General features: G+C 51.2%; 1 protein-coding gene across 1 annotated transcript; it reads right to left on the reverse strand.

Annotated features, from left to right (window-relative positions):
* Positions 1-7,331: 7,331 nt before the first annotated feature.
* Positions 7,332-14,934, reverse strand: Krt84 (keratin 84). Its single transcript, XM_004649857.2, has 9 exons — positions 14,383-14,934; positions 12,906-13,114; positions 12,024-12,084; positions 11,498-11,593; positions 10,389-10,553; positions 10,152-10,277; positions 9,300-9,520; positions 8,797-8,828; positions 7,332-7,669 (listed from the first exon to the last, which is right to left on the reverse strand). Exons 1-9 carry the CDS (start codon positions 14,932-14,934, stop codon positions 7,332-7,334), a joined length of 1,800 nt encoding a protein of 599 aa, XP_004649914.2.
* Between the last annotated feature and the right edge of the window lie 1,824 nt (positions 14,935-16,758).

Raw genomic sequence — 16,758 nt, forward strand, 5'->3', positions numbered from 1 at the left:
TTTTCAACAGTTCTGCATATTTTTAAAAAATATATTTTATTTATTTCAGAGAGAGAGAAAGAGAGAGGGAGGGAGAGAGAATGGGCACACCAGGGCCACCAGCCACTGCAAACTAACTCCAGATGCATGCATCTCCTTGTGCATCTGGCTTACATGGGTCCTGGGGAGTTGAACCAGGAACCTTTGGCTTTGTAGGCAAACGCCTTAACTGCTAAGCCATCTCTCCAGCCCCAGTTCTGCATATTTTAAAGAATATAAGGGAAGCAAAACAGTCTTTTACATTAAGCAGCTCCACAAGCTTTCTGCTGCTTCTCCTTCCCTCCTGGCCCTAACCACTTCCCCATGGGGCCACTTCTCTTCCTTCTGAAGAATTTAGGCTTGTTTTTTTTATTCCCCAGAGCAAATCTGCAGGTGGAAGATTCTCTTAGTCTTTGCTGGAGCATGTCTGTCTTTGCTTTGTTTTCTGTAAGCTTCTGTTTCTGAAGGGTATGTTTGCTGGCCATAGAGATCTGTCTTTACAGGGTGAGGGGTGCAATTGAGTGCTAAAGTGCTTGCCTAACATGGGTGAGGGCGTGAGTTCCAGCCCCAGCAACACAAACAAAACAAAATCAAAAAAAAAAAAATACAGTTCCTTATCTATCCCAACTCCTAGTGCTTTTAAGGTGCTTTTCCACTGTTCTGGTTGTTGTGGCTTCTGACGGGAAACCTCTGGTAAAAATTTTTTTTTTTGTATATTTATTTGAGAGTGACAGACAAAGAGAGAAAGAGGCCATTAGAGAGAGAGAGAGAGAATGGGCGCGCCGGGGCCTTCAGCCACTGCAAATGAACTGCCGATGCGTGCGCCCCCTTGTGCATCTGGCTAACATGGGTCCTGGGGAATCGAGCCTTGAACCGGGGTCCTTAGGCTTCACAGGCAAACGCTTAACCACTAAGCCATCTCTCCAGCCCACCACCTCTGGTAATTTTAAAGACTACTGTCGTGCACGCAGCATGGCACCTTGGTTTCCCTCAGTCTTCTTCCAGCCTTGCCCTCCCTTTACTCTTCCCGGTGGATGACATCTAGTGATCTACGTCCACGTTACTCTTCCCTTTGTCCACTCCACTTCAGATACTGCAAGAGTCAGTTCTAAAGCTTCCACTTCATTTTGTTTCTAACAGTTTCTGTTTCCTGCTGAGAACGTTTTTCTTTCTGTGTGTAGCACTGGAGATTGAACCTAGGGCTTTGTACATACCAGGCAAGTGCTTCATAACTGAGTTACATCCCAGCCTCCCCCCCCCCCTTTTTTTTTTTGTGTGTGTGTGTCTGTGTGTTTGGGTGCATGTGCCATTGTGCACATGTGCAGGTCAGAGGAAAACATCAAGGTGTTTGTCCTTTTCCTTCCACTTTTTTTTTTTCTCTCTTTCTCAAGGTGGGGTCTCGCTCTAGCCCAGGCTGGCCTGGAATTCATTATGTAGTCTCAGGATGGCCTCAAACTTACAATAATTCTCCTACCTCAGCCTCCCAAGTGTGAGTTCTGGGTTAAAGGCATGCACCATCATGCGAGAGAGAGAGGGGGGGGGGGAGGGAGGGAGGGAGGAAGGGAAGGAGAGAATGAATTAATATGGGTGCACCAGGGCCTGTAGCTGCTGCAAACGAACTCCAGACACATGTATCTCTTTGTGCATCTGGTTTTTACATGGTCCTGGGGAAGGGAACTGTGGTCGTGGGGCTTTGTGGGCAAGTGCCTTAACTGCTGGGCCGTCTCTGCAGCTGGCGCTTTCTTTTTGAGACAAGGTCACCCTCATTTTGTTTTACTGCTGTGTGTGAGTCATTCTAGCAGACCCGTGGGCTTCAGGAGTCTCCTGACTCCAACTCTCCTTGCCATCAGAGTGTAGGCGCATTGGGATCACAGACACATGTCCCAGTTTGTGTTCAGGTTTATATGGGTTCTGGGGGAATTGAACTTGTGTTGGAAGATTTGCAAGCAAGTGCCTTTAATTGCTGAGCCTTCTCCCTAATCCCTATCCCAGCTGTTTCTATTTTATTTATTTGAGAGAGAAAGAGAGAGAGAGAGAATGGGTGCAGCAGGGCCCTCCAACTAGTACAAATAAACTCCAGACCCATGTGTCACCTTGTACATCTGACTTATGTAGGTCCTGGGGAGTCAATCCAGGGTCCTTAGGCTTTGCAGGCAAGCACCTTAACCATTAAGGCATCTCTCTAACCCTGTCTCAGCACTTTTTAAACTTTCATTTTGAGGCAGAGTTTTGCTCAGTCACCCAAGCTGACTTTGAACTTACTCTGCATTCCAGACAGGCCTTGAACTTAACAATCTTCCTGTCTTGGCCTCCCAGGTGCCGAGATTACAGGCCTGCTCCACAAGGCCCAGCTAACCTTTTTACTCATTTCAAGTGTGTTTCCCTTTATCCCATAGAGCATAGCTACAATAGTGCTTTATAGCCCTCCAACATCTGCATCCTCTGCTGCGGGCATGTGCTGACAAGTCTCTCTGCTGTAGTCCATGCCATAAAATTATCGACCGTCAAGCTTCTTAAGCCAATTGGGAGTCCTTTTTCGGAACCCGGTGACTGAGAGCCAGAAAGAACTCTTGGTCCCGAAGCTCAGAGATACAGCGCTTATGAAGGCAAAAGCCACAGTGCCATCAGCGCCAGGTGCAGGTTAGGGTAACCTCGTGACAGCTGCTGTTTCGATCGTACTTCTGCAGATATTTTCGTTAAACATCTGGGCCACGGCCAGGGTCATGGGAAGCCCTGAGTGTGCCGCCAGAGAGGACATGGCTATCGGGGTGAGGGTGGGGTTAGCGGCTGAAAGGCGCCCGAGCGGGCACAGAGTGGAGTTAGGGCCTGATCAGGACAAGATGGCGTCACCTTGGCTACTGCACTGTCTCCTGAAGAAGGGTTCACCCCTCCCGGATTCCTTGTCCAAGGGATTTCTAGCTTCGATGCAGCCAAACTCTTCTGGGAATGTTCGGGCTTGGTTTGGTTTGGTTTGTTTTCAGTCAGGGATCAGCCCAGTCGGGTTTCAACTGCGAACTCCGCTCCTGCTGGGGGGTGGCGCGCCGCCTGGGGACCGTCCCGCGTCTGTCCGCCTTCAGCCCCGTCGGAAACGTGGGCAGAGGTGTCGGTGCGATTCCAGCTCTCGGAGCCCTCTGCAATGCTGCCCTGAGTCACCCGGGCTGGCGAAGTTTCAGGCCAGCCGGGCGAGTGGGAGGATTTCAGCACGGAGCCACTTCCTGCTGCAGCGCTCCGCTCTCGCCCGCGCCCCTCCGCGCCCTTCGCAGGAACCCCTCTTCCTGGTTCCTCGCCGGCGCCGCCGCCCGGCCCCAGGGGCCCCGCCCTCCGAGCTCGGGGCTTCCCTGCCCTGCTTGCAGGGCCCTGCCCCGCGTGCCTCTGGGAAGAAGGAGGCGCTGCCTCGGGGAGTCTCAGCCACCCGTGCCGATGCCGCTCCGCTCCACAGCTGGGGCCCCCCTCAGCACCGTGGGAGCAGAGAAAGTAAATTCCTGGGCACCTCTCTGAGCGGTGTCTTCTCTGTGACGGACCTACTTTTCTTTACTTTCCAGCATCCCCCACTGTTCCCTTTGAACTTATTTGGAGCTTCTTTTCTTCCTCAGCTCTGGGGATCGAATGAACCCAGGGCCTTGGGTATGCAGTAGAGTACATGCTGTGCCACTGAGGTACACCCCGGGGCTTGACTTGGTTTCAACAGGATTACTCTTGCCCCTCTTACAAAAACAGACTGAAAGATGGCAGTGACCTTGGGATGAATCAGAAGGCGCCATGGTGCTGGGAAGAAGTGACAGAGGGGTGCTCAGCACTGAAATATCTCTATCACACCTTCCAAGGCTCAGGGTCCATTGCGGAAGAGGCGGCAGAAAGAATGTAAGAGCCAAAGGAAGGGTAGGACTCCTTACAATGTGCTCCCCCAGACACAAAATGGCCTGGATATCCATGACCTCACAGTGCCTGACACTACCTACACAAGACCATCATAATAGGAGGAAAAGATGATGACATCAAAATAAAAGAGAGCCTGTTTGAGAGGGGGAGGGGATATGATGGAGAGTGGAGTTTCAAAGGGGAAAGTGTGGGGGGGGGAGGGAGAGAGGGCATTACCATGGGATATTGTTTACAATCATGGAAGTTGTCAATGAAAAAATAAAAAACAGATTGGAGGAAGGTGGAAGGAGAAGCAAAGAGCAGTTAGGAGGTGTGTGCAGTGGTCCAGGCAAGAGTGATAGGGGCTTGGGCCCCGGAGCCAACCGTGGAAGCGGTTAGCAGCAGTCAAATGCTGTGGTTATTTCTGGAGGCCTAAGCTGGCAAGATTTGCTGAAGGAGTAAATATGGGGATGCGGGAAGAAGAGAGAGATTAAAGATGACTGTAGGGGCTGGAGAGATGGCTTAGCAGTTAAGGCACTTGCCTGAAAAGCCAAAGGACCCAGGTTCGATTACCCAGGACCCATGTAAGCCAGATCCCACTAGGTGACGCATTCGTTTGGAGTTTGTTTCCAGTGGCTGGAGGCCCTGGCGTGCCCATTCCCTCCCTCCCTCCCTCCCTCCCTCCCTCTCCCTCTTTCTCTCTCTTGTAACTAACTAAATAAAAAATTTTAAATACTGTAAGGGCTTGGACCTAGGCTGCTGAATGCAGTGCGGAATGACTTCATGAGAAAGGGGCAGTGTGGAGGGGGGAAGAAGGAACTTGAAGCGCTTGCTTAGGATGTGTTTGGTTTGGGATGCTTTTCGACACAAAGCAGAGATGACTGGTTATGTGCGGTCTGGAGCTAATGGGAGGTGGAGCTGAGGACATAAGCTCAGGAGTCACTGGCGTATGAATGACATGACATTTAACGCTGTAAGTCTGACTGTAAGGTCACCATGGGGTAGGGCAGAGAGAAAAGGAGAAACCTGATGACAGGGACCTGAGAGTTCCTGTGTCAACTTGTCAATACCATCTAAATGGCATATGACAACCTGGTCCCATCACACAGTGACTTGAACAGGGAAAGCTTCACAGCAGTTGGGTTGAGGGTGGGGTCCACAGGCAGGTCCACCCTCAACCTCTTGGCTTTTGCACTTTTGCACATGCTGGGGCCTCTGTGTGGGGCCTTTCTTCATTCATTATCCGTTGCATGTCTTCTGGGACATCACATCCTCTGTAAGTTATTAATGTTGCCCAAGACTATACTGGTCTCTGTATACTGCCACATCTATTCTATTCCTTCAAAAAGACATTTTTATTTTTGAGGTAGGGCCTCACTCTAGCCCAGGCTGACCTGGAATTCACTATGCAGTCTCAGGGTGGCCTCAAACTCATGTCGATCCTCCTATCTCTGCCTCCCGAGTGCTGGGATTAAAGGCATACACCACCACGCCCGGCTTTAAAAGACATTAAAAAATATTATTTATTTATTTAAGAAAGAGAAAGAGGCAGATAGAGAAAATGAGTGCTCCTGGGCCTCTAGACCCTGCAAACAAACTCCAGACGCATGTGCCACCTTGTTCATATGGGTTTATGTGGGTAACGGGGACTCGAACTCAGGTCGTTAAACTTTAAAGGCAAGCGCCTTAAGTGCTGGGTCATCTCACCAGCCTCCATTCTACTCATAACACAGCACTTGGCACCTTGAGTGTCAATTGTGTATCCTTCTCTCTCAGACTGGCCTGGAAGCTCCTTGAGGGCAAAGATGAAGTTTTGTCACCAGTTATTTTCCCAACATGTGGCCTGGCATAATAATAGACTTTTGTCAAATATTTGTTGGGTGAATGAATGAAAGATGTCAGATTGGGGATACAGTGAGGGGATGGAAGTTGGTAGAAGTGTGTGGACATGGCCTACAGGGCTCGAATGTTATGTGAGGGAACTTGGACCACTTCTGGAAGGCAGGGGGGAGCCACTGAGGACTGTAAGGGGGGGCATGATCGTTTTTCTGTATAAGATTTCTCTAGAAGAATTGTGATAAATGAGTGGGAGGGGATAAGAATAAGGTCAGAGAGAGCAGGCAGCGACATCAGAGGGCCCAGAAGCGGGGTTCTGAGGGAAAATGGAGGGGTTCAGCTTGGCAAGATGATAACAAGATGATACCAGGGGTGGGGGCAGCTTGGAACTTTTTTTTTTTTTATTTTTATTTTTTAATTATTTATTTATTTATTTGAGAGCGACAGACACAGAGAGAAAGACAGATAGAGGGAGAGAGAGAGAATGGGCGCGCCAGGGCTTCCAGCCTCTGCAAACGAACTCCAGACGCGTGCGCCCCCTTGTGCATCTGGCTAACGTGGGACCTGGGGAACCGAGCCTCGAACCGGGGTCCTTAGGCTTCACAGGCAAGCGCTTAACCACTAAGCCATCTCTCCAGCCCTTGGAACTTGTTTTCAGAGCCTCAGCTCCTTGTCACCTCTGTTTTGCAGAGCTGTGAGCCCCTGCCTGGAAGAGCCCGTGCCCCTTTTCCTCCATTCCTCCCCTGGGCCCAGGATACCAGCCCTAGATGCATCCTCAGCAGGGAGGGCTGCTGGGTTCTGGGGAGTTTCCTTCCCTATCCTCAGTGTGATCCAGAAGGAGAGGCCAGAGTCCTTGTGAAGTTAGCTCGGCAAGTTTATTGAAAACCCAAGAACATGAAGCATAGTACAAGCAGGCACCCACCTACCCACTGCCAGCCTTCTGGAGCTTGTGGACACAGTCCTGCTGCAGCCCCAGGGGACAGGGCTGGGCTTCACCTCACACCACCCAGAGACCAGGCACACAGAGCTGCAGAGCCTTCTCTCCACGTGCACACCACCTGCCTCACATGCCCCAGATACACCACCAACCGGGAAGAGAGGGACAGGCCACTGGAGAAGAACCATTGTGGAGACCCAGAGATGCCCTAGGCCACCAGGACTGTGTGTCCTTCTGGGCCAAGGAGAAGAGGAACAAGCGTCTTCTGCCAGGGAAGGGAACGGGGAGGAACAAGAGAGCAGGGCAATGGCTGCAGAGCCACAGGGCCATGGTGCCTGTGTGCCGCTTTGGATCACCTCCCTCTCCTCAGGAGCACTGCTCTTTGTGCTGAAAGAGCGTTCCTCCAGGTGTGATGGCTGGAAGCTGAGGAGGACCCGAAGGAAGGGAGCCGGGTGTCAAGGGAATGCCAGCACCAGGGGGCTGTGGATGGTGTGTCTACAGGGTGGAAAAAAATCCTCCAGGAGGGTGCAGGTTCAGCAGCCCCTGGGGAGAGCCCAGGGCTGTTTCTGGCAAGAAGAGCGACTCAGTAGGCCCAGAGTCCTCATCCTGGGGACCAGAAGCAGGGGGCATTCGACTGGTTCTTCTCTGGCAGTGGCAGTCCGGGGCTCGGTGTTCAGGGTGTTCAGTACCTGGTCCTGTGGGAGGTGGTACTGGACGAGAAGCGGACGCTAGAGCTGCGGCTGCTCCGGCCACCGCTGCAGCTACTGAAGCCACCCTCGGTAGGCAGTGGGCAGGGGACACCCGGGGCACAGGCATCACCCATGAGCACCGAGCCGCCTCTGGTACCCCCACTCAGCACATCCCCACCAGCTCTCGAGCCGCAGGAAGTCAGGGTCCCTCCCGTGGTGCGGATGCTACTGCTGCTGCTGGAGAAGGTGACCCCAGCATTGCGAGAGAGGGCCGAGCCGCTGGCCAGGGACTCAGGCCCACACAGCATGCCGCCACGGGAGCTGCTCACAGCTGTGGAGAAGAAAGGTCACGGAGGTTGACTCTAGCAGTCGCCATCCACTTGTCCCGGTGACGCAAGGACTGGGACTGCACACATATCCAGATTAAAGTGGGAGGAGGCCACAGACTGGCTGCCACTTGTCTGTGGTCCGAATCAGGTGGGTTGTGGGAGGCCAAATGGACTGGGTCACTAGATAGCTGGTGCGGTGTCCCCCATTGGGCCACAGGGCATTTCTCTGTCATTATGTTGTGCCCTTTGCTGTTCCCACATATCTCCTGGGCTAGCAAATAAGAAACCTTGCAAATACCAGTCCCTGGCCAGCTCTCTTCTGCCCCACTGGCGGCGGGGGAGGGTCCTGTTCTGTAGCCTCACTGAGTCCTACTGAATACCTCTGCGCTCCAGGACTGGAAACCGGCTAACCCTTGCTTTGAGGCGCTCCCCACCTGCACCACCTCCCACTCTCTTCTTCCCTCTCTTCTCTCCATTGTTCTCGCCACCATCTGTGACCTCCACTGGGCTTGACTTCCTGCAGAAGGCCATTGCTCGCTGTCCCCAGGTTGTACTCTGTCCTGTGGTGCCTCCATGCATATCAGTGTTTGGGGGAGCCAGATATTCGGGTGTGGATCCTGGCTGCTTGTGTGACTTTCAGCAAATCGCAGCCCTTCTGTGGGCTCCCCTCATAGGAGTCTTTCTGGCATTAGCCTGGCAGTGGCTAGACTCCTCATCTCAAGAAGAGAGAATGCCCCGTTTTCCCTTGCTGTGCCAGCACAGAGCCCTGCATGCTTTGGGCCTAACCAGCACTCTCTGCGGCAGCAGCAGGAAGCTGACTTCCGCTAAGCCTTGTCCCGTTCCTGCTACCCAGGCACGAGCCGCCGCTTGGCCACTGGCCTTTCTATTCTGCCTAAGTCTCAATGTTGGTTGCTTTGAAAGCCTAAGACCGTTCAAACAGAAATGCCTGGCTGTCTTCTGGAACCTCCTCCCACCTGGGACCGCTCTTTGTAACTGGGGACCCACTCCTAGTAAAGACAGGATGGTCTTATTCCCTGTCTTTCCAGGCCTTCTGGTTCTAACGTGAGCCAGAGTTTAACGAAAATTTGGAGAGAGAAGACATGTGTTGAGAAAAAGACAAGTTACTTACATATGTTTACTGGTCCAACACCTTCACAGATCCTGGAAAGAGAAAGAAACTAGTTCACATAGACTGTCATTCCCAGAAACCTGCTTGTTATGAAAAAGGGCTTCTTGTCTGGGTGGACCAGGGCCCAGTGGGTCTCATCACCCACTATAACTGCCTCTGGAAAAATGCCATGTTCCTAGAGCCTACACCCAAACTGCTGAACGAAAACATTTGAGGACATGTGTTATTATTATTTATGTTAACAAATTAACCAACCAAGCAAAACTCCCAAAGACCTGATGCAACTTGTCTATAAACTGGATTTGACAGTGCAGATCTGAAAGGCGCCTTCTAATCTCCTGTCAAGGGCAACTGACTGATGTTTTTGGAAAATATATGGTCACCTCTAGAGACTGCTCGTTTCAGCATTTCTTCACCGGGTCCCCTCCCCTTACTTGGCTAATCTCTCCAGGAGTCTAAATCCGACCCCATCCCTGCCTGCTGCGGGGGGAGCGCTTGCTCACCGGTGCTCCTCGCCCTCCAGCAGCTGCCTGTAGGTGGCGATTTCGATGTCCAGGCCCAGCTTGGCATTCATAAGCTCTTGGTACTCTCTCAGCTGCCGTGCCATGTCCTGCTTGGCTTGCTGCAGGGCACCTTCCAGATCTGCCAGCTTGCATTTGGCATCATTGAGGGCTGCTTCACCCTGCTGCTCTGCCTCAGCCACGGCGGCCTCCAGCTTGGTGCGCTGTGGGGAAGCCAATTTTGCAGGTGGGCTTTGGCGAGGGCCTGGGGTTCTCCAGGCAGGTTGCCCTTGTTGTTGGGGGTATAACCTGGTGCTAGGCCAGGGATGGCACTATTGGCGGCTATTTTCCAGAGATGGTGACCGCCCAGTCATGCAGTTTGCAGTCACCAGTGGGGTGGAAAATGCTTTTCGTAGGCTCCATTCCATTGATGCTGACCCTGTGGATTTCTGCTGCCTTAGACCCACGGAGTCCAGAGTCGCCTGCTCTTTTTGTCCCCCCCCCCTTCCTTTCTGAATTAGCCCAGCCCTTCCTTCCTTTCTTTTTTTTGGGGGGGGTATTTCGAGGTAGAGCCCAGGCTGACCTGGAATTCACTATGTAGTCTCAGGGTGGCCTTGAACTCAAGGCAATCATCTTACCTCTGCCTCCCAAGTGCTGGGATTAATGGTGTGAGCCACCACACCCCTTTCTTTTTCAGTTTAGATTTTCTTCCTTCAGGCAGCCCTTTTGGATGTACCCTCTAGTCCCATTTCCAGGTCTTGGTGGGTTCCTGACCTCAACAGACTTAGGACTCCCCCAAACCAAGGGCCCTCCCCACTTCTCCTTCCATCGCTTTCTTTCCTCTTCTTGACCTACCTGAGCCTTGGCATGCTCGATCTCTGCCTTTAGCCTCTGGATCACCCTGGTTAGCTCATTGATCTCATCCCGCGTGTTGCGTAGGTTGTCACAATGCTGGCCCGCTGTCACCCGCATCTCCTCATACTTTGGACAGAGTGAGATGTTTTGAGGATTCAAATGTCAGGTTTGAGACTAAAGGCTTGAGCCTTTCCCCCAGGTCACCTAGTCCCCCTCCCCTGGCCCTCTGCTGCCAACCTTGGTCTGGTACCAGGCCTCAGCATCAGCACGACTGCGCCTAGCCACCTCTTCATACTGGGCCTTGACCTCAGCGATGATCCCATCCAGGTTCAGGTCCCGGCTGTTGTCCATCTTCACGATGACTGATGTCTCTGAGATATGCGACTGCAGCAACCGGATTTCCTGTAGTGGAGGAGCAGCGTGACAGACAGGCTCAGAGTTCCGTCAGAGGCTGGGACTCTGCCACAAGGTCCTCAGGATATGGCGTTCTGGGCAGAGAGTGTTGCTTCTTGGTTTGGGACAAAGCAAAATCCTCCAGATTAGGAGTGCAGAAAGACACAGCCGAGGAGCATCTCAGTTTGACTTTAGAACTTTTGCTATATGTTGGGAGTGTCCCTCCAGCCTCCTCCTCTGCTTAGGTGACTGTCGAGACCTGGGGGGCACAGGGCTTTGTGGAAGGAAGGTATTCAGGCTGGAGCCTAAACATCAGTTTGGGCTTTATTTATTCAAAAAGTGGCTGGTCATGGCCTTCGAGAGCTAATACGTCTTTAGAACTTAGTAGTTCGAGGGAATTCAGGAAAGACTGAGATCATTCAAAGAAAAATATCTGGCTGTCTTTTGGAATCTCCTTCCACCTGGGAACATTTGTCAATGCTCTTCTACTACTAGTGCAGGGACTGGATGGTCTTAATTTCCTGACTTTCTTCCAGAGGGTCAAGATGGAGGAAGACAAGGACTCCAGAGGGATCGCTCAGCCTTTCCCCCATGGCTGGGATCACAACCTGTCTGGCTCCACTCCACATCAAACAGATTGATTAGGACAAAAATGGTTCCTGATTGGCTCATTAGATCAAATGCTTGTTATTCTTTCTGTAAATCAATTTGCCAGAGCCATCCAAGACACAGTCTTTAGCTTAGCCAATGAGGATTTGAGCCATTGCTGGGCTGCGGAGAAGCCTGTTCCCCTGACCTTCTCCACATGCAGACACAGTGGCGGAGCATGAAGGATTGAGTGGGGGCAGAGAGAAATGTATGAAACCAGTGTTTGGAAACACGCCATCCTGACTCAGCCCTCAGGGCGTCTAGGCTGAGCTGTCATTGGAAGCTTCGGGAAGATGAGGCCTCACCTCCAGGTACAGGGCCTTCAGGAACTCAATTTCCTGAGTTAGGGCATCCACGTTGGCCTCTAGATCGGATTTATTCAAGAAAGCCGTATCCACATCCTGCATAAAAGAAGGAAGAGTGAGCTCCTCACCACCTGTGCACTGTTCGCCCTTCCCACTTAGGCAGGGTCTGGGGATGGGTGACGAGCCCCCGGCTTCCATGGGCTGTGGGATGGGCCTGAAGTCACTGAGTGGCAGTGAAGCTTGGTGACTTGGCCCTCTTCCCTGCTACAATGTGGAAACTCCCCCAGGGACCACTGAACATCCTCTAGTGTTTATTTACAAGCAAAGAAAGCCTAGATAATCCAAGAAATTTAAGAGGTCCCCTTTTTAGATCCCACGGAACCCCGATCTAAATAGTCGGAGTCCACATCAGAACTCTGAAGGGCACCTGATATGATCTTTGGATGCGTAGGGCTTTCTGGGAAGGTTCTGGGGTAGGGTGTTTCACACAGACTTCTCCTTGGACCTATCTCCCCTCCCCGCTTACCTTCTTCAGTGCCACAAACTCATTCTCAGCACTGGCTCGGCAGGCCACCTCTTCTTCGTACCTGGGAAGGTGAAGATGAAGGGGGATCTCAGAACTGAGAGCCAGTTATCACCGAGTCCCTGCACCTCTGTGAGCTGGAACTCCCTGCTGTTACCCACATGCTGCCATCGTCTTGGTCCTGACTTGAAGACCTTCTTTGAGCTAGTGGCCCTGAGTTCCTCCAAATTTTCTTTTGCTTTCTCAACGTGGATTTGAGTTTTGAGACCCGGGGCCATTACTGTGCTCCTCTGTGAGGAACAACTTAAGACCATCACAGTGACATACAGAGGAAGGAGAACCCAGCTCAGTGCTGACTGTGAGCACTGTTTTCAGCATAAGAGGGCTCCCTTGCTGAGGTCAAGTGACCCAATCCTGCTGGTAGTTGTAGAGATAAGTTGCCCAATTTTAAGACTTCTTTGGGCTGGAGAGATGGCTTAGCGGTTAAGCGCTTGCCTGTGAAGCCTAAGGACCCCGGTTCGAGGCTCGGTTCCCCAGGTCCCACGTTAGCCAGATGCACAAGGGGGCTCACGCGTCTGGAGTTCGTTTGCAGAGGATGGAAGCCCTGGCGTGCCCATTCTCTCTCTCCCTCTATCTGTCTTTCTCTCTGTGTCTGTCGCTTCAAATAAATAAATTAAAAAAAAATTAAAAAAAAAAAAGACTTCTTTTACCTTAGGACCCATGGAGGGTTTTCTCATCTCTCTTTACACGTCACTGTCACCCATGTATCCCTGGGCTGAGGGACATTCAGTCCGTGTCCTTGCAACCTCTCAGTCTGGACTGGGCTGCAGTTTCTGGGACCAGAGAACACTTTGCTGCGGTGTGAGCCTTCCCGGGTGCACTTACTTCTTCTTGAAGCCCTCGAGGACGTCCTGCATGTGGTTCCTCTCAGCTTGCAGCCGGGTCTGGTCACTAACTAGCATATCCAGTTGCCTCCTCAGGCTAGTGATGTAGCTCTCAAAGAGAGGCTCCAGGTTGCTCCGGGCACATTTCTGCTCTTGGAGGAAGCTCCACTTGGTCTCCAGGAGCTTATTCTGTTGCTCCAGGAACCGCACCTAAATCCAAGAGTCAGAGACAAGGCATGTGGAGTGCTGGACAGAGCCACTGTGCTGGCCAGTTAGCTCCTCAGATGGTGACCACTCCTCACCATGTTCTGTCAGTGCTCTTCTCCCTGTTCCCTTCCTTCCTCCTCTAACTCAGCTGAAGAGAACAGATCTCATCCACTCCCAGCGGAGCTCAGAGAACAGAGGAGTGTACCCTGGGGGAACCGTGGTACTAGGAAGTATTAAAAACTCTTCACCATGTCTACTGCCTTAGACATCCCATTAGCCGAGTTGTGTGGGCCTAGACGAGGATTTTCTGATATTTTTCTCCACTCCCCATGTCACAGACAAAGAAACCAGATCACAGAAGTTCATTCCTATCCCAAGACACACCCCACACATCCATCTCCACATCAGCATGGTCTGTGAGGTGGGTGACCCACACCACCATCCTTTGCACTGTATCATCTACCAGGGGTTACCTTCCCATTCCCCTCAGTCTTAGCCAAATCTTGGTAGCCCTTGTCAAACAGATGAATTCTTTGCTTTTTACTTGAAAATGATTCAATTCTTTTCTCTACTTGTCTAAGCCTGAACAGATGAGGCCACAGATATCAGAAATTCTTTTAAAAAAATCATAAAGGACATCATGACTGGGCTGGAGAGATGGCTTAGTGGTTAAAGCACTTGCCTGTGAACCCTAAGGACCCATGTTTGATGCTCCAGATCCCAAGTAAGCCAGACGCACAAAGGTGAGGCAAGTGCAAGGTCGCACATACCCACTAGGTGGTGCAAGTGTCTGGAGTTTGATTTCAGTGGCCGAGGCCCTGGCTCACAAATTTTCTCTCTCTACTCTCTCTCTCTCTGTAAAATAAAAACAAAAAATTTAAAAAAAGAACATCATGACCTCAAAGGATGACACCTTTTAAGTGTGTGATATCCAACACTGGCAGAAGCCCCCATGCTCCTGTCTGTGTGGAAGACATTTCCAAGTGACCAGGCAGTAGGGTTTGGCCTGGCCACACGCCCTCAGATCTAGATGTCCCCTTTCCTCCAGAAGACCGTCCTTCATCTGTCTCCATGGCAGCAGCTCCCCTGGCTTGTGTTTGCTCAGTGCACAGAAACCCAGAAACATCCTCAACGGCCGTGGAAACTGTCTGAAGGATCTGGGGCCAAAGACAGTGACCCTGACCTAGGCTAGCTCTTTTGAGGGGGAAGAGCAGCCCAGGGCCCCTCATCTCTCTCTGCCCCAGACTTGGAGGTTCTGTGAGCGCAGGTACCTTGTCGATGAAGGAGGCAAATTTGTTATTGAGGGTCTTGATCTGCTCCTTCTCATCCTTCTTCACCCTCTGGGCATTGGGATCAATCTCCAGGTTGAGGGGAGTCAACAGGCTCTGGTTCACAGTCACTGCTGTGATAGAGGGGGCTGCCGGGCCTCCTGTTCCTCCAATTCTATAGCCAAAGCCAGGGCCACCAAAGCCATAGCCAAGACCACTGCCAGCTCCAAATCCCAGACCAACACCACCGCCAGCTCGGAAGCCCAGACCAACTCCACTCCCGTCACCAAAGCCCAAGGCCATCCCACTGCTAGCTCCAAAGCCGGCTCCACAGCTGATGGGTCGAGGGCCTCTGGCTGCTATCCGAGGTGAGCATGATCCAAAGCTGATGACGCTCCGACTACCACAGCCGCCCAAGCCCCGGAAGCCAGAGCCACTCCTGCAGGAGACAGAGCTGGTCCGGAAGCGGTTCAGGTTCCGAGGAGCCATTGCTGAGCAAGAGCTGAAGTTGGCCATCCGGTGACCAGAGCTGACTCGATAGGAGCGGCAAGACATGACTGCTTTGTGGGTGAGAACTGAGGAGCAAAACAGAGCGGGGTGAGCTGGAGCTGGGAATCCCTCTGAGGCTACGGCAGCCCTCTCACACCTTTTATGTGTGTGTGGACATGAGGGCTGGCCTCATAAAAACAAAAAAAAAAGCCATTTAGAGGCATTTATGAGCTTGGGTAGTTAGCAGAAACTCTTCTTGCCCGTAACCTCCTTCACAATGAGCTAACTCAGACACACCTATTCTCATCAGAAATGAGGCCGTAGCAGTCAACCTATAAACATTAAAAACACATAAACATATCAGTATTATGGTCCTATTTTCCCCATAAGTCCACCACAATTGACATTATAGGGACATTAATTTGCTTTGGTCATAAATCCGAAGGCTTTTTCACTGTAAGTATGGCTAACCACCAGAAAGTTAGGATGCTAACAGTTCCAGCCAGAGGCTCACAAAGGATGCGACTATGCTGAGCAAAGCCCCTCAAGACAGGAGGGGATGTGCGTGGGAGACAGGGTCTTCACTGTCCCAAGGAAGACATGATATGGAGGGAATGCACCCTGTTACGTCTCTGTAGATAGAACTCCTTTGAGGTGACTTAGTTCCTCAAGATTAGACTTGGCTGTTTACATAAGAGTTGAATCTAGAGCAAGGCTCATTTGGACCTGTATAGACTCATTTCTGATTTGAGACATTCAAGGAAGATTTGTTCAATGCTTCTAGAGTGTCTACTCTGTTCTACATAGTCTATGTGAAGTTAACCACATGACTTGGGGGCCCCCAAGTGAACCCTGAGGCTGATTTATGGTCCTGTCCATGCAACTTTCTTTTTAAAAAATATTTGATTGACTTATTTGAGAGAGAGAAAGAGGTAGATAGATAGAGAGAGACAGAATGGGCACACCAGGGCCTCCTACCACGGCAACGAACACCAGATGCATGCACCACCCTGTGCATCTGTCCTATGTGGGTCCTGGGGAATTGAACCCTGGGTCCTTAGGCTTCACAGGCAAGCTTCTTAACCACTAAGCCATCTCTCCAGCCCCATGCAGCTTTCTTGAATCGTTGATGGCTCATTGGTTAGGATGCAGAGGTACAAAGCATCTAAATACAAAATGAAAAGTTCTAAACAAGGGGAGATTGCTACTGCTGTCAACAGAACTACAGGCATTCGGGACCCCAGGACAAGTGGCTGCTCCTGACCTCTTGTTAAAATTCTAGTATGGGATATGATTCATTCCCCTTGCCCTGAGTCTGGGAGAACATGTGTTTGCCTGGATGCTTGGAATTCAACATGTAAAAGAGTTAGGTGCTTTCCAACAACTATCCAGCAGTGTTTTTTTATTTTTTTTACAGACCCAGCTCTCCGCTATATGTCTAAGAGCAAGAAGCAGAAAGATCAGTTACAAGACCTTGTCAAGATGCCCAGCAGCCTCCACACTGCTCACTTCAGTTGTCTGCACCCAGTCCTTATCTCCCTTCATTTATCAGCACCATTTGACACAATCCTTTCTCCCCCAACACGCCATCTTAATTTCCTTTCATTTTTTTTTTTCTTTTTAGGTTTTTCGAGGTAGGGTCTCACACTAGTCCAGAGGCATTTATGAGCTTGGGTAGTTAGCAGAAACTCTTCTTGCCCAGAAACTCTTCTAGTCCAGGCTGACCTGGAACTCGCTATATAGTCTCAGGGTGGCCTCGAACTCTCAGCGATCCTCCTACGTCTGCCTCCTAAGCTGAGATTAAAGGCATGCGCCACCAAGCCAGCTTCTTCATTTCCTTTTGTGACACTGCATTCTCCCACTCTATTTTTAGTTTTCTTAGTTCCCCTT

Source organism: Jaculus jaculus, chromosome 6 (genome assembly GCF_020740685.1).
Source record: "Jaculus jaculus isolate mJacJac1 chromosome 6, mJacJac1.mat.Y.cur, whole genome shotgun sequence".
Classification (NCBI taxonomy): Eukaryota; Metazoa; Chordata; class Mammalia; order Rodentia; family Dipodidae; genus Jaculus; species Jaculus jaculus.

Coding starts and splice junctions, on each gene's coding strand:
- Krt84 (XM_004649857.2), bottom strand. CDS start 14,934: ATGTCTTGCCGCTCCTATCGAGTCAGCTCTGGTCACCGGATGGCCAAC. Junction 12,085..12,905: donor CTCGAGGGCTTCAAGAAGAA/GTAAGTGCACCC, acceptor TCACCTTCCCAG/GTACGAAGAAGAGGTGGCCT. Junction 10,278..10,388: donor AGGCCTGGTACCAGACCAAG/GTTGGCAGCAGA, acceptor CTCTGTCCAAAG/TATGAGGAGATGCGGGTGAC.